General features: G+C 53.8%; 1 protein-coding gene across 1 annotated transcript in view; it reads left to right on the forward strand.

Moving 5' to 3' along the window:
* The window catches only part of SHB (SH2 domain containing adaptor protein B), a 136,157-nt gene that overhangs the window by 109,448 nt on the left and 9,188 nt on the right, over positions 1-17,521 (forward strand). Inside the window, exon 5 of the mRNA XM_030884295.3 lies at positions 425-544. Coding sequence (XP_030740155.1) covers positions 425-544 — 120 coding nt within the window. The remainder of the gene's footprint in view (positions 1-424; positions 545-17,521) is intronic.

The raw sequence follows: 17,521 nt of genomic DNA on the forward strand, positions 1-17,521 counted from the left end.
TCCCTCACCTCCTTCAGGTTCACGCTGAAATGTCACTCTCTGCAGAAGGCTTCCCTGGCAGCTGCTTAAAGTAGCGGTCCCTCCTGCCAGCTCCAAGCCAGGCAGCCCTGCTTCGTTTCCTCCATAGCCTCCACACTAGACCGGAAGCTTCATGGCGAGGAGATCGCAGGTCTGCTCACTGTTCTCTCCCCAGGACCTGCGTGCAGCAGGCATTCGGTCGATGTCTAGTGAATGACTGAACGCACGGATACACACAGGTGCACGCACACACACAAACGCACGTGCACTGCCTCGTGACAAGGAGGCCCGGGACGCCGACAGCTGCCCTCGGAGAGGCTGAGCCTCGTCGGGGAGGAGCGGATTTCAGGGTGTCAGCTGTGGGGGTCCGTCCCTGCTGGGTTCTGACCCCGTCTCTTCTCCGCAGATGGTATCACGGAGCCATCAGCAGAGGAGATGCGGAGAACCTGCTGCGACTCTGCAAGGAGTGTAGCTACCTTGTCCGGAACAGCCAGACGAGCAGGCACGACTACTCCCTCTCCCTGAAGTGAGTACACCTTGGCCACCTCCTGGGCCCTCGGCAGCCTCCAGCGATGCGTGGCCTGGCCCCAGTGTCTGGGGCAGAAAGACCCGCCAGTGTCCCCCAAGGGAACTTGCCAGCATGAGTTATTTCAAGCCTTGCTTTTCCAATTTGATCTTATTCTGGGATACAGAGGAGTTTTTATGTCCTCTGTTTCTGCCCCCCACAAAGAGGGGGGGCATTTTCCTAGAATTTATATTAAATATCCAAGAATAGCTTTCACACGTACGGTGAGCCAGGGACTATAGAAGTGCGTAGCATGCCTCATCCCTGTCTCAACCCTCACACAGCACTTTGATGAGAAACATCTTGTCCCCATTTTGCAGATTAGGAAACTAAGGCTCAGAGAGGGGCCATGGCTGGCCCAAGGGGCAGGGCCAGTACTCAAGGCCTGGTGTTTGACTCCCCACTGTTCCTGCTGCCGCCATGAGAACCACCCTTTCCTTAGGTTCTAGGTTGCTGTTTGGGAAAGTTTCACTCTTAGGTGTCACACAAAGGTTGTGAGGAACACTGGGAAGAGCCAGGAAGAACCTTGCTGGCATTATCACCTGTCAGGTCTTTCTGGATACGAGGCCATTGCTTTCAGGATAGGTGGCCCTGCCATAAGAAAAGGGTTTTTTGATTGAGGGCTTCATCATTTAGTGCCGTTACTGACTGGATGGAACCCAGCGGATTGTCTGAAACCCATTTTACAGACAGGAAAACTGAGGCCTGGAGAGAGGACGGATTTAAAGAATTAGTGACAGAACTGGGGCATAAACCCAGGCCCTTCAGCCAGCACAGACCATCAGGAGTGGTGCAGCCCTCTGCCTGCTTCCTTTCTGCTCTACTCACCATTGTTCAAGGCCATGTGATGGAGAGAGGGCCTGCTGGGATGCAGCTGTCAGGAGAGCCCTGTGCAGGCCGGGTTGTGTAGTCAGTAGGGTCAGTGCAGCCAAGGAGAGAGAGATTGGCCTGTGTTCTCTGCTCAGGACTGACCCCACCTGAGAGGGACAGTGACAAACTGCAGAGCAGAGCCTGGGCAGGAAGCAGAGGCACTGGAAGTCCGCCTGGAGAAGGGAGGGTGTGTGGAGACTTGGGGACACCACAGATCTCTCAAGGACATCAGGGCAGAAGTGGTAGATGGGAGAGTTATGGGCAGGCAGATTCCAGGTCAGTGAGAGGCGCAGTTCTCTAACAGAGCCAATCAGGAATCAGAACGATCCAAAGCTGCCTCAAGAAGTAGCGAGTATCTCATCACTGGGGGTGTGTGCAGCCAGGAGCCGGACAGCCGCCTTGCCAGGGAGGACGTGGAGGGGGTTTCTAAGCAGCTGGGAGGGCACTCAGGACAAACGGCACATGCATGCTTCATCGTCCACCATCAGGCCTGACAGCTTGAAGAATCAGGCCAGTTATTGCAGCCAGGAAAATTCAATACACTAAACCGTGGCTGGGCTGGAGGCGGCCAAAGCCAGAGGGCCACAGTGGGGTCAGGTGCACACCGCTGGCTGTGCTGCCTGGGGCCAGGGGGTCTTCAACTCCCCACTGCTCCATGCAGCCCCCTCCCTCCCTTACTGTTCGAGGTAACCTGGCTACCCGGGTGCCCATGAATGATGCTTCCAGATCTTCACCTTCCCGCCTCAAGGTGAATTGTGCCTTTCTAGACTGCAAGAGGTAAAAGAAGCAAGTGACATCAGAGATGGGACTCCTGTGTCACCACCTTTCCCTGGTGACCCAGACAGCCTGCCCACGCCCTGGGCTTCCTCACTCTCATCACGCTGGCAATCTCTGAGTTCCTCAGTGGATCTCATTCTTCCTGGAATTCTGTCGTCTGGGACCAGGCCAGAGGCGTCTTCCCGAGAGGGCTGATTGAATGCACAGAGAAAAGGGTGGGGCTCCCCGTGCCAGGCCCAGTCGTTCATCATAAGGGCCAGGGCCCCATCGCACTTCTGTTCATTCACTGGGCGCGTGCTGGGCCCCTGCACTGGGCAGGCCTGGCTGAACATTGGGGCCCCTGGTGACCCCACCACAGCCCTGCCTGCAAGGAAGAAACAGCCTCCCAAGTTCCCAGGATGTTTTGGGGCTGAGGCGCCAGCATGGGAGCACACAAGGAATCTCGAGCCAGTGGCAGGAGTACTCATGCCAGCGGTGCCTGCGTGGTCCATTCCTCAGTGCCCTGAGCCCATGCCCTCCGTTATACAAACAGGCCCAAATGCCAGCTCACCGATGGGTCTTCAGAAGAGTGTTTCTGTCAAAGTCCTAAGAGCATAATTCCCTTTTCGTTCCTGGTTTGCTCCCTTCCCTAGACCGTAGGACCACTCTCGGGATGGAGAGCGCCTTGATTCTCTTCTGCTCTGTAACAGGCTTATAGTCCAGGGGCTGGGCTTCCCCACTTGCTGGCCTTGTGGCCTTGGCAGCCACATCACCTTTCTGAGCCTCAGTGTCCTCATCTGTGCATGAGAGGTGACGCTGCTCTCCTTACATCGATGCTTATCAGTGTCTCTGGCTCTCCGGGGTTCCCCTGCCCGTGGGCTCAGCCACCCATTGTCCTTGGAGTGCTGTGGCAGGATCCCCTGCACCTCCCAGGCGAGGGGAGGAGGTGGAGGAGACTGAGGGCGCAGCCCAGGGGCCTGCGCTGGGATCCCAGATCAGAGCACTCTGCCGTCAGGCCCAGGTTTGTCTTCCTGGACCCGTCCTGTCAGTTCTCATTATCAGGAAGTGCAATTTGGATGACTGATCTCTGCCCATGGGTGCTGGAGGTGGAGGGTTTAGTTTTGCATGCTTGTCAGGAGCCATTAGCTCCCAAACGCCAGAGGGGTGGTCTTACCTGGTCAGCCTTCTCTTGAAGAAGGCCAGAAGTGGGGAGGAGGGCTAGGCCATCCGTGGCTGGCCAGAGCAGCCCGCTAAGTGGAGGTGGGCTTGTTTTCCAGAGCAGCCTCAGTTCCCAGTGACCAGTCAGGCTGCCGGCCAGGGAGTGACACCTGGCATTCATCACCTCAACCACAAATGGAACTGCCCTGGTACTGAATGTCCCGGCTGCTTGGGGCAAGTGCCAGCTTTGCCAGCCACCATGGAGGTCCAGGGACTCCACATCCCGAAGCCTCCCTGGTGGGGGTAGGGTGGGGAGTGGCATTATCAGGAGTGAGGTGCAAATGTACATTGGAATTCCAGCTATGTTATCATGTGAGCCTTGGGTCATGCGATGAGGGTATTCCAGGGTGGAGGAAAGTGTTTGGGGGAGTCTGGCCCCAGAGGACAGGGCCCTCCACCCCTCCCGTCCTTCCCTCAGCACATATTTGTCAGAGCCCTTGGTACCAGGCACTAGGCCGAGCAGCACAGGGAGCAGAGGAGAGGACAGCCCGGCCCGGGCTGCAGAGCTCCCAGTCTGGGCCTTGTTGCTTGCATGTCTGCACAGAGGCCCTTGGGGGCCAGAGCTGGCGCTGGAGTGAGAGGGTCTGGAGAAGCTGCTGCGCAGAGGTACACTTAAGCCTTAAAGAAAGGGTAGGCATTCCCCAGGCAGGGACAGTTGGTGGGCATCTCAGGTGGAGGGGACAGGCTAGGCAAAGCCCTGGAGATGCAGAAGAGCCTGGGCAGGACTTGCGCCCTGCAGAGGAGCTGAGACTCAGTTCTTAGTGACGGGGCCACTCTCAGGCACCCGCCTGTATGCTTAAACCCCACTTCCACCCTGCAAATCCACAACACTTCACGATTTAGAAAGCCTGCGCGTTCGCCTCGGGACAGCCCCATGGGGTGGCCAGGGCAGAGACCACCATCCTCGTTCTCACCTTAGGGTAGAGGAAGCTGACCGACCAGCTGAGAATGGAGTGGAGGCAGAGGACTCCCAGCCCAGTGTCTCCCCACCCGCTCCCAAGCACTCCTTACACCGGCCAGAAGGTCATCGGTGTCGAACCTGAAGCGACCGTAGAGGCCTGCCTGGTCCAGTCCCTTTGCTTCATGGCTGGGGAGACTGAGACCCACAGGGGATTTGTGACTGACCAGCTCCCCAGCTGGCAGCTGACCACACTGACGAGAGATGGCGACTGCTTCCCACTGTGGGGACCAGGCAGATCCCTGGACCAGCCTAAGCTGCCACCCACCTGCCCCTTCACCAAAACCCCCCGCACCCGTGGCAATCCAAGATGGCGCCTGCCTCCCTCACCTCCTCGCATCCATCCAAGTCCCCTCCATGGCGGACGCCCCCACCCGTGAAGCAGTCTTGCAGAGGTCCTGCCTCATTGCTTTTGAACACTGCCCTCATCCCCTCCTTCTGCAGAACTCTCCCTCTTCCCCTCTCCAGCCTGACCTGACAGGGCGTCAGACCCTTGGCGCCCTCTCAAGCCATCAGCACACACGTTGGCCCCAGCACCAACCATTGACCCCTGCTACACTCACTCTAGCCTCGGGGAAGTGAAAGGTTGAGCTTTTAGAAGTTGGCAAGAAAACATCACCCTCTAATACAGTTTACTGTTTGGAAAGGCAAGCAGTGGGGGAAAGGGATGAAAAATCTCATTAAAAGGGTTCTTTAGGCACTTTGGACTGTGAATGACTCTTTGCAATTTCTAGTTTCATGAGTTTTTGCAAAGGAATCTGGACAAGATGAGGGAAACAGGACTCCAAAGACCAGAGGGTTTGCTGCTGAGGGCCGGGGAGGCAGGGAGAACGCCAGGGCCTCCTCGTACACAGGGCAGGCTCTGCCTGTTCTGGGCACCCCCCGGGGATGGGGGCAGACAGAGTGGCCCTCCTGAGGCCTCAGCAGGGATGCCTCTGCTCCTTTGACAAGGGCCCAGCCCTGTTCTCTTTAAGCACTGAGAGCCCCAACTCCAGTGGGGGACATGGCCCCAGGGAGCCCTCACAGAGGGGCCTTCAGCTTTCAAATCCCCAAAGGCAAACTTCACAGCATCCTTGCAAATGTGTGGCCCAGATTCTGACCTCAAGAGGCATTTCTGGGGTCTGACCTTTTCCCATCAGGGTACAACTCAGCCCTGATCACTCAGGAGCCTTCCTCAGCCCATAAGCTCTGCCGCTTCCGTGTCTTGTTATTTAATGGGCTCCAGTCTCCAGGAGTTCATAGCCCAATCGGGGAAGAAGTGGTATTTACACGAGTAACTCAGATACTCATAGAACGTGTTTAAGGCTCCCCAAGGCAGAAAATGCTCAGGGCTGTGAAAGACGGAAGGAACCAGAAGAGGGGTTGTTTGAAGGCCGGGCAGATCTTAGACCTGTGCACAGGGTAGAGAGGGCAGCCAGGCAGAGGGAATGGTACAGAGGCAGGAAGTGCAGAGCTTGTGTAAGAACAACAGATGACATTGATGGGAGCCAAGGAGACGGGTGGCCCTAGTCATCAGGCTGAGGAACTGGGGACTCTAACCTGTAGGGCAGGGAGCGTTCCTGAAGGTTTTGAGCAGCGTCGCAGTCATGTCCCCAGAGCTGTATTCTAGAACCATTCATGAACCAGGGTGTCAAATGGAACACTACTCTGCCTCCCTCTCCCCGACATGTCCACAGACATGCCACCCGAGCTAGCACAGTCCAAGAGGTGGGCAGCACGTGGCCACACGTCCCAAGGGGAGATCCAGGGCAGCCCTTTTAAAGATGTAGAGGGAAGGGGCTTTCCTGGTGGTGCAGTGGTTGAGAGTCCGCCTGCCGATGCAGGGGACACGGGTTCGTGCCCCGGTCCGGGAAGATCCCACGTGCCACGGAGCGGCTGGGCCCGTGAGCCATGGCCGCTGAGCCTGCGCGTCCGGGGTCTGTGCCCGCAACGGGAGAGGCCACAACAGTGAGAGGCCCGCGTACCACACAAAAAAAAAAAAAGTAGAGGGAAAAGCATGGGCTCTGCAGCCAGAGATACCTGGGTTCAAACCCTAGCTCCATCTCTTACCTGCTGTGTGGTTCTCGGCCAATGACTTTACCTCCCTGATCATCACCTAGAAAGCCACGTAGGCCACTCTCATGAAGTTGTTGTAATAATTAACGCAGCTCAGCAGGTATATGCCAGTCTCCGCTCCTCCCAGCTTTCCCGGAGCCTTTAGAAATTGCCGTGGAAGCAGCAAGGTGGACAGGGCTGCACCAGGTCAGGCGCCCTCAGGGTGCGTCTGGGCTACATCTGCTTCTGGATGACACGGGCGAGTGTCTTCCCCGTTCCCACAGAAAGAGGGTCTGGCATTTGATTCGTAAATTTGCTTCCAGGTCCAAGCTGTCTTTCTGCTCAGTCCTAAGCGTGGTGGGAAGGAGGGAGCGGGACAAGAAGATGCCTCCTGCTCTGATTGCTAAACGAGGCCCGTCAGGTTCCTGCTTGGAGCTGGGGGTCTGTGCTGACTGCTGGGCAGCCAGTCTTCACCCAAAAGATGCTTCCTGGGAGGGTGGTGAGCGTAGCAGGGCCAGAGGAGCTGATGGGCTGCGTTCCAGGGGCTCTGGGGGCACATTTCTGTTAGAGTTGTTTTTCTTTCTTCTCTCCCCTCGTTGATTTATATAGTAGAGGAGAGAGTTTTCAAACAGTAGGCATGTCTGGGTCTAGGCAGGCGGGCCAGTGATTAATCTTAGTTTGTTGCTGCTGACAGCCAGGAGCAAGAAATAATAAAGGTTTGCGGGGCGGGGAGAGGCGGGGGATGAGGAAAGGCTGCTCGCCCTGCGATCATTGGCAGGGAGCACGGACTTCATTTCCTTCTGCCGTCTGAGCACCCCTTGTCGGGTCGACATCTGAGGCTCCAGCCTCTCAGCTCCATGGGGGCTGCTCCCATGGTCAAGCCCCCAGGGTGGTCCCCCAGACCACAGTAGAGCCTCCCCGGCCGTTGTTGGGTTCCCTGCCCAGCATGACCTCCTGCTCCAGGATGTAGGACTCCATCACCACCACTTGCTCTCCTCTCCAGCCTGCCCTTGAGGGCAGAGCTTCGAGAAAGGCAGGTGTGTGCCGCCCGGGGCACTGCTCTGCTGACCAGGGCCCTGGGTTCCTGGCTGCCTGCTCCCGTGACTCTGCACCTCTCTGAGCTGCCAGGTGGGTGTGAGGGCTGGAGAAGGGGGAGTACAGAAGAAAGAGAGGTGGGGGTCAGGCAGACTGGCACAGGGGTAGCTGACTGACTCCAGGCAGACAGTGATGGCAGGAAGGGGTGGAGTGAGGAGGGGTTTTGACATGGGCCTTGGGAAGTGAGGAGGGTTGAGGCAGTTGGGGATGGGCAGGGTAAGGAGCTGCCCATTCTGAGGAAACAGCAGCCCAGGAGGACAGAAGCTGCCTACTTTCCAATCCACAGTTTTCAATATATCCCATCACTAACTCCTCCCCATCTCCCCAGGATAGAGGCAGCTCTGTGCAGCAGAAGACATGGGCTCTGGATCAGTCTGGATTGGGCTCTTGAACCCCAGCTCTACCACTTACTAGCAGGGTGGCCTTGGACAAAGGGACTTAACATCTCTGAGCCTCAATTTCCTCATCTATAAAATGGGTTTTACAGAGGTATTCCTGAAGAGATGATATACGTGAAGTGCTTGGCATGTGCCCAGCAGGCATTAAGTGAGCGTGGTAGCCCACTGTCTTTGTTACAGACTTTGGAGAGCCATGGGTTATTGAGGAAAGAGCTTGGTGTGGTCCAGAGCCTTGAGAATTGTCTGGATCTGTCCATGCCCGCAGCTACTCCCCTTTATGGTGGTGGGATTTTAGAATTTATGCAGGCTGCAACTTGAGAAAATCCTGCCTTGTTATGACTGAGACTCAAATCACAGGGCTAGAGTCAAATCCAGACTGCCCTTGTTCTGGCTGTGTGACCTTGGGTGAGTCACTTAACCTCCCTGATCTCCCAGTTCTTGATCAGTACCTGAAGATGATGACCACTTCAACAGGCATTCCTTTCTGTCCCCCTCACTGTCCTGCTGACCCCTATCTCTCCCTCCACATCTTCAGACATTATGAGTCGATTACAAGAACCAGAACCTGGTCCAGGACAGTAGCTCTCGTACATTAAGTACACTTGAGCAGAAATCTTGGGATTTAGGGAACAGAAAGAGACCTTTTACATCACCTGGCCCAATGCCCTGTACAGGTGGAGAAACTGAGACCAGAAAGAGGAAGAAGCTTGTTTGCCTCCTGGCTTCCCATGCAGGCCCTGTTTTCTGGCAGCATTTGCATTGGCCTGAGACAAAGGGCAGGCAGGGGAGAGGGGCCGTCTGCCTCTTTGCTCTCACTACACAGAGGATTTCACATCCTTTCAGGACTGATGGAGGGAAAATGAACTTTCTGTTCAATTAGTGTGCGACGTGTTTTCTCCTTCTAAAAGGTTTAAAGGAAGTGGTGCAATTAGGAGCTCCTCCAACGCCCCGTGCAGGAGACTAAATGAAAACAGTGAACTTCAGAGACAGAGGTTTGCAGAAACCCCGTCTGACCGTGGAGGTGTCTGGAAGGCAGATGGGGGTGAAGCGCTGGCTGCTGAGGAGGCTGCAACAGCTCAGCGAAGGACTAGGGCAGTGGGAGTAGAACAGAGGCCGTGTCCTGGTAGAACTGAAGAGGGTGAGAAACAGCGAGAAGTCAGGGGCCTCATCCAGATTCCTGAACAGCTGGGTGAGTGGTGGCACCACCAGCTGCAACATGGACCTGGAATGGTTTTGAAAAACCCAGGAAACTCGTCCTAACTCAGCTGCCCAAAACCAGAGGCAAGGGGTGCCCACACTCACACTGCCAACCCATTGTCCAGAGCACCCACCAGCCTGGCAGTGCCCAGCGTGCCTGCTGATGGGCTGGGTTTTCCCTTCCTGACTTGGCTGCATCTCCCCTCCCAGCCAAGCACACGGCATTGCGCTTTGCTCCCCCGAGAGCTCCCTGGTCCCCTCCAGAGTCAGAGCCACCCTGATTACATTTCCAGCTGCTTTTTAATTATCTCATATCAGCCCCCATAAATCTCTCCGTAAGGCTCGCCTGCCGTGGGAGGCGTTCCAACTGTTGCCAGGAAGCCTCTTGTGCCCTGGGACAGCTTCCCTTCTGAGGCACTGGGTGGTCTCTTCAAATGAGAAAAATATTTCTTTCCAATCACATTTCTAACATCTTGTTAATAGGACTTATTTAATAATACTTTTGCAAAAGCCATCTGGGAATGGCTTGATTGAGAGGGCATGTGGGGTGCAGCAAGGACAGGCCATGGTGACAGATACAGACCTTGTATCTGCCATCAGCAGATACAGCAACATGGAGAAAGATGCAGTCAGGGACCAGAGGACCAGGGCCTGAATCACTGCTTCCACCAGCCACGAGGTTCACCCAGCAAGTTATTTCACGTCTCTGAGCCTCAGCCCCGAGGCTCAGGGAGACAGCGGAAGGGAAAGCTCTTAGTAAACCCTGAGTGTCTGTATGAATGCAGGTGGTGTTATTTACAGAGCCCTGTGCTTTCCCCCGGGGAGTATTGGGGGTCTTACTTTGCTAACAGCTAGGTAAATAACTCAAAGCCCCGCCCCCTGCCCCCCCCATCCCCCGCCCAGAGGCATTTGGCGGGGCTGGAAGCAACCAGCTTCATTCAGTAAAATCCCAAGGTTTCCTGTTCCCCATACCTTCAGGCCCTTGCAGCCAGAAGGCTCTTGAATCATCCAGGTCAAGACCCTGGCTTTCGGATGAGAGAAACAGGCACAGAAAGGGAAAAGGACTTTCCCAAGGTCCCGCAGCGAGTTGCTGGCAGAGCCCAGATGTCTCAACTCCCATCCCAGGGTTATTACCCTTCTGATCCCATAACACTAGATTTTCTCTCCCATTTTCTCCATAAACATTCTTGGTATTTGCGGCAGATTTATACAATCGGATGTCAGATTTTATAGCTCTCGTCTTTGCTCCCACAGTTCAAACGCTAAAGCTATAAAAATGCTATTTTGCTGTGTATGAGTGTGGGTGTGTCACATTCACACGTGCACACACTTCCATTTTGTGCCTCGAATCTGCCCTTTTCTGAATGAAATTGGGTCATTTGTAGAGACGTGGATGGATCTAGAGACTATCGTACAGAGTGAAGTAAGTCAGAAAGAGAAAAACAAATATCGTATATTAATGCATATATGTGGAACCTAGAAAAATGGTACAGATGAACCGGTTTGCAGGGCAGAAATAGAGACACAGATGTAGAGAACAAACGTATGGACACCAAGGCGGGAAAGTGGCGGGGGGTGGGGGTGCGGTGGTGGTGGGATGAATTGGGAGATTAGGATTGACGTGTATACACTAAGATGTATAAAATAGATAACTAATAACCCGCTGTATAAAAAATTAAATTCAAAAAAAACCCTACGTTTTTCTGGGCAGCCCTCCCCCAGTGAGCAGCCCCCATCCTCCTTCCAGCTAAGGGTGCTTTCTGCCACTTTTAATACCTTTCTTTTTAAGGATTGTTTCACCTAGGAGGAATATCAGAAACAATTGGTTTTGGCAAAGCTGGCTTATTAGAAATGTTTTAATTAGAACTTTTTTTCTTTCTCTGTTTTCCTTTTGAAAATCTACACGCTGCTCACGGCCCTGGGCGGCTTGAGGATCAGCCTGTCACATTCTCAGCACAGACTTTCAGGGCAGGGGCAACAGTTCAGCAGTGTAGGTGTCACTGCTGCGTTCCTACCAGGCACCAGGCCTTTGACTGGATGGGGAGACAGAGGCACATCAGAGTCTAAGCTTGTAGTCCAGGCATGGGGACAAGAATAGGTGACTACTGTGATGGAGGGAGGTGTAGCAGAGAATGAGTAAGGGAGGAAGAAAGTGAGTCTGACTGGGGGCATCTCAGAAGGCTTCCTGGAGGAGGTGGCATGTGAGCAGGGCCTAGGACGATAATAATGTATTGGGAAGTAACAGAAAGGTAGAAGGATGATTAGGTTTGGTATTAGAGGAGAGGTCTCTGCAGTGTCCCCTCTCCCTGTGGTGCTAACTCCCTGTGGTGCCAACTTTTCAATTGTCCCCTCCACATAAGCCCCCCGTGGCCCAGGTGACTAATAATATTGTGGACAGAGATGTACCTTGTAAACTCTGAAGTCCTAGTCAGCTCTCTCTCTGTCTCCCTACAGCTTCTGCATCTCTGGTCCTTTATCTTTTCCATAATTCCTTCCCACCCCCCAACTTGCCAAAGAGTAGCCACATGCCCCTCATTTCCACCTGACACTAAAGGTGTGTACCCCACCCTAGCTGAACACAGCCTCCCAAGGGAAAATGCATTTACACAGTGCTGGGCAGGCGCTTTGCAGTCCCTGGTACCTGGTGTTAGAAATTGAAGAGGCTTCTGCAGCGTATCCTCTGAGGCAGGTAGAATTGTGCCAGTAACAATGATTAAAAACTTGGGGGGGTCAGTATATGAGTTCTGACACAAGTGATGATGAAACCACTGAGGCGGCAAATGCATGAGGTGGTGTGTGCTGGGCACACCCACCTTTCAGGTTCACGGTCTCCCAATGGGAGCATAATCCCGTTTTGAGTTCAGATTTTCAGGCTAGAAAAATACTTTCTCCTGTCCTCAGTTGTTCGAGTCTTACCCCCTAAAAATCTTCTGTGATGAAACAAGGGTTGACTTTTACTTTTGTGGAAGTTGTGCTTTTAAAAAGCAATCAGTTCCAATAGTAAGTAACTTTTGGGAACTCAATTACTTGCAGCCATGCTGAAAAAAACTGTAATTAACGTGGTCAAACCCTAGCCAAATAATAAAATGAAAGCTTTGTTGTGTATCAAGACAGAAATCAATTTCATTAGGGAGCAAAGAGTCAGAGATTTAATTTTGAGAAAACTCTCCACCCTGTGGACAGAGGTTGTCAAGAAGCTGCCAGAATGAATGCCCAACATGAGAGGATTCGCCCTCCAGAGCCCAGATTACTAAGGGCTGGCAGTGACCTTTCAGAATTACATTTGCAAACCTTCCAAGTGTGGCCACAGCCAGTGGGACTTTTGCTTCTTAATGTTCTTGGGCTGGTGCCCCTTTTGGTTTGGTCAAGAGGTGCATGTTGTCTGCACCCACTGACACTTGCATGCCAATGAGATCCTGTCCCTTGGGATGGGGAGGAGGAAGAAGACAGAGGTGGACTCTGGAGGTCGGAAGACACCAGAAAGGAGTTCAGCGAAGGCTCAGAGTGTCCACGTGGTGATGGAGTCGTGTCCAGACAGCAGGGCTAATAGCCAAGTGGGACATACCCACTGGGGACACTGTCCGTTTGCAGGCCAGCATGTGTATGAGAGATTGTGAGCAGCAGGGGGGACCAGGACGAGAGAGGACAGCTGGAGAGGAGCAGCCTCAGGTCTGCGCCTGCTTCTGTATTCCGCTTTCCAAGGGGCCTTCCCACAGCAGGCAGAGCAGCTGTGACCTGCTGGAATGTGCTAAGTCACATTTCAGCTCAGAACGTAGAAGGACTTTCTCATGGTCAGAGCCATCAAAGGTTGGAAAAAGTTGTACCTGTAAGGAGTAAGCTCCCCAACACGGGATAAGCCACAAAAGCTGAATATTAGATGTGAATATGGACTTTGCATCATCAGATAGAACAGTGGTTTTCAAACTTGAATGTGCATCGGAATCTCTTGAAGAGCATATTAAAAGCTGATTCAGGTTCCAGAGAGGCCCAGGGAGTCGCAGGCTTAGCAAATCCCCAGGGACTTGATGTAGGCATTTTGGGGCACATTTGTAGAAACTCTATATTTGAGAAACCTGCACTCCTCTTCCAACCCTGAAACTCTGGGATGTCTGTAATGAAGGTCAGTCCTTTTGTTTAATATCTGAATAGTCATTCCTTCTTCATTGCATGGTGTGAGCACCTATGTGCTAAGTTTCAAAGGTTTAGCAGTTTGTGGGACCTCAGTGGTCACCTAGTTCTCTCCCTTTGTTGTATAGATAGATGGGGAAACTGAGGCCCAAGGGGACAGGAGCCAGGGCTGGGACCAGGTCCCTGACATCCAGTTCAGAGCTCTTTTCACTTGCTTTCAGTGACTTTAAGGAATATCATAAAGTCCGCCCCATTTCACAGATGAAGAAACTGAGGCCCAGATCCCCAAGGACTGTTGGGAGCTTTTCCACTGAAAACCACCATCACCATCATTCACATGATATGCAAAAGGCCCTTGGCCAGGGTGTCTGGGTGGCTTAGAGTCAACTGTGTGCCTTTGAAATTCCAGGGAGGAAGAACGGACCCTCAGGTTAGAGGAAGGACCACTGAGCAAGTAGGTCTGTTTTAGCTTTCAGTTTTTAAAGGCCCTCCTGGATTTTTCCTTCTTTACTTGTTTGAGTAAAACTGTGAGTTGGATCAGGTGCTTTGTGGGCGAGTCCCCTTCTTTGCTGTGCTAATGAATCGGTTGGTCAGTTAGCAAGGGACGCCCCATCCAGGAAAGGAGTTGGGTCTGGAGGATAGTGAGGGTAAGCACTGTGCTTTAAGGACAAGGATGAGAATTGGGGTTGGGGGGGATTGCTGCCTTCTTCCCCCTCCCTGCACGTCCACCTCCACCTTCCACCTTGTCACAGGCATTGCTGCCTACTCTGAGCATACAGAGGCTATGGGTAGTGCCCAAGAATCCCCTACAGCGAATGGCACGGGGGCGGGGTAGGGGGGAAAGGGGCACATTCTGGATTCACTGGAGAATGGGAGCAAACCTCCACCCCTTTCTGGGCCTTAATGTCGTCTGTAAAACAAGAGCAGGGAAACACATGGTCTCAAAAGCCTCTGCTTGGTGTCTGGTCTATCTCGGAAATGTTGAATACGGAGCAATACACACAGTACTGCCATAAACCAGTATTTTTTAAGCAGAGAAGCCTCTTTCCTCATCATTCCCATTCTGTTTTCATGTGGACCCTGCTGTGTAACAATGTGCTTTTGAGAGTGTTGGGGAATACCACTCCATGTTTGGGAAAGTCGATCTCAGGGTCATAAACACCATGCCCATAGTCACCCAGCGACAGAGCTAGGGCCAGAACCCAGGCCTGCCACCCCAGCCAGGCAGGCTGCCCAGCTGGAGGATGTGGTCCTGCTGCCAACGTGGCCATGAATGGCAGACCAGGCAGACAGGGAGACACGCTCGGTGCTCAGCACGGAGCCAGCAAGGCAAACCAGATGGGCAGCAACTTCTACTCAGGCTCCTGCAGTGCAGGTGGGGACAAAGCCATGTCAGAACCCCTAGAGCCTTAGCACCTGCCAAACTTGCTCATGCACCATCCAGCTCGGATCTCAGGATGGTTCTTATGGGTGGGCAGTGAAAACTCCATCCCGCAGATGAGGAAACTGAGGCTCAGAGAGAGGCACAGCTTGGAGTGGCAGAAGGGGACTCAGACCCAGATCTGGGTCCCGCTGGGTCTGCAGGTGGTGGTCCCTTTGCCCTCGTCTTGCTGTCCTCATCCCGGAGTACTCCCCTCATCTCACTCTCCAGCCTCACCTGGCTCAACCCCAGGTTTCCAGCTCCCCTTTTGCTATAAAAGCCCCTGTGCCCCTGGCAGCTGGTGCTTACCCTTATGGCTGCCTTTGCCCAGTCCCTGTTCTGGACCTTCCTTCAGGTACTGTGTGTTCCCCCTGCACCTGCTGGTTGGTGGTGAAGTGGGAGTTGGTCCTTGGAAACAGCCTGGAGCCCTCTGGCAAATTCTGTGTTGTGTCTTAAGCCCTTAAATAAGGAGCCGGATAACTAACCTTTATCAGGTGTTCATGCTTCCTTCACACAGTCATTCTCATTTCTCCCTCACAACTACTGTGAGGGTGGACTCTGTCACTCCCATTTCACAGATGAAGGATTTGAGGCCTGGGTGGCCAGTGAGTTGCCACTGTTGAAATTTGGGGCTGGATTATTCTATGCTGTGGGGTTGTCCTGTGCAGCATCCCTGACCTCCACCTGTAGATGCCAGCAGCTCCCCTGTCTCCAGACATTGTCAGATTCCTCCAGGAGGGAGGTAAACTCGCCCCAGTTGAGAACCAGTGCTCCAAGAAGAGTATGGGTGGAGAGAGGCTTGTCCTAGTAGAAGGAAACCCCCCTCTACCCCACCCCAGGCCTGAATGCATTCTGTCCATCCCGTTGGCACAGATGTTAAGAAGCCTTGCTTTTGCCACTGTGCTGTCCTCAAGCCTGGGGATTCCCTGTACCTGCATGAGGATAGCCGTCCTGCCCTGCCTTAGTCCTCCTGGCCGAGGCTGGCACACCCTCCACACCACTGTGACGTCTCTCATTAGCTTGAAAACTTCAGCACTGGAGGAACCCCCTCTACCTTTTCCAGACGGGGATGCTGAGGCCCAGGGAGAGGGGACCTGCCCAACCAATGACATCAGTGGGATCAGAGTTTGAACCCAGGCATCTGACTTCAGTTCAGCCACCACCATCAACCCCACGTGCTTCAAACACAAAAGGGTCTTCGTGTTCCTGGAAGAGTCCTCTTTCCCCTTCCTAAAGCTCTGAAACATTTCATGTCATCCCTCCCCCTGCCTCCACCTCTCCCCTTGCAGTTTTCATGTGCATTTGCTGGAGCCTGAGGACTGCTAGGAACACCGACCAGAGAGACTGCAAAAGTCATCCAGCCTGCCCCCATGCATCATTACCCTCCCACTTACACGCCCCCAGTGATGGGAGGCTCACTCCCTCAGCTGTCAGTCTGGATCATTAATATCTTCCTGCCTGACACTTTGTTAGTCTACTCCTGAGAAAATTGCCCCAGATCAGTTCGTTTTGACCTATGCTGCCTTGTGTGGCACAAAACAAGCTTATGCGTCTCCATGTTTGCCGCGAGATGCATCTGCCGGCTCTCCTGCCTGGAGGTGGCTTTTCGTCACGATTTACTGAAGGCCCTCTCCCTGAGCCACCACCTTAGAGCTTGAGAAATGCCCGGGCTTCCTGGGGAGGCTTATCACTGCCAGTGTGCTTATTGAAAGTCTAATTATTTGGTTGTAAATCAAGTTGTTTGGCTCAGCAGTGTTCACATTTAGATGTTTGTTCACCATAACTTGGCGCATGTGTCTTTGGCTTGTCCCCTTGAAGGCTATTTCGGAAGGCAGTGGGTGGCATGTGACCTCATAAGCCCCTTCCCGCAGCTCCTCAACCCCTAGAACATCTCAGCTGGAAAGGGCTTCCATGCCCCTCACCCCATGCATTGCACAGTTGGAGAACCCCGACACACAGCTAGAAGGACTCACGCCCTGGTCCCCTGGTTCAGAAAGCCCTGATGTCCTCTCACTGTGACTCAGGCAGGTTGCTTCTCCCTCTGGCCCTTGGTGTTCTCGTGTGTGCAGTGGGTGTCTTGCAGATAATGCCAGCCCTCCCAGCTTCTTTGTGAAGCCACAGGTTGGTCCAGTCCGACGGCAGGGGTGGCAATCACATTGTACACGTTTGTTCTGCCAGGCTCCCAGGACCTGTGCTGGTAGTTCTCAGCACGTGCAGATGCCAGCCTGACATCCTCAGGAGATGTCAACCAGGTACCTTTCCCCTGAAGGCCCCCATCACTTGAGATCTGGGTATTTTTTTCCCACAGCGGGCCCAGGGCTCTCCTCAGAACATGCTTCTGTGCAGGCACTCATGAGTGTTTCTGGAGTGGCTTGTTTCACAGATGTGGCGAGGAGTTTCTCTGTAGACACTTACCCAGCAAAATATCCCATCTCCCAGGAGGTCAAAGAGCAGACGTCCTGAATCAGAGCCATCTGCTTGCAGAGGCAGCATTGCCGAGCAGGGGGCGGGGTTATGGCAGGAAGTACCTGTTTTGTAGGCCCCTAGGTGGCCATGGAGGCAGGAGGTATCTTGCCATGGTCACCCTCCAGGCTGGCTTCCTTGGGATGCTCCCTCACCCAAGATCACAGCAGATCAGCATTAGAGCCGGGCCTAGAACGCACCTGTGCCCAGTTAATCCGATACAAACGTCCGTGTCCATCTCCACTCCGACTTGGGTGCACACTTCTGGGGTCAGAAGGACCTGATGGGCTGGTCTCATGCCCTCTCCACGCTGATCACAAGACCTGTGCTCCGAGAGCTCTGAGGGTGAATGCTGGTTGCTGTTGTCATGCTCATGGAGAGCAGGCGACACCTCCCTCCCC

This window comes from Globicephala melas, chromosome 6 (assembly GCF_963455315.2).
Source record: "Globicephala melas chromosome 6, mGloMel1.2, whole genome shotgun sequence".
Classification (NCBI taxonomy): domain Eukaryota; kingdom Metazoa; phylum Chordata; class Mammalia; order Artiodactyla; family Delphinidae; genus Globicephala; species Globicephala melas.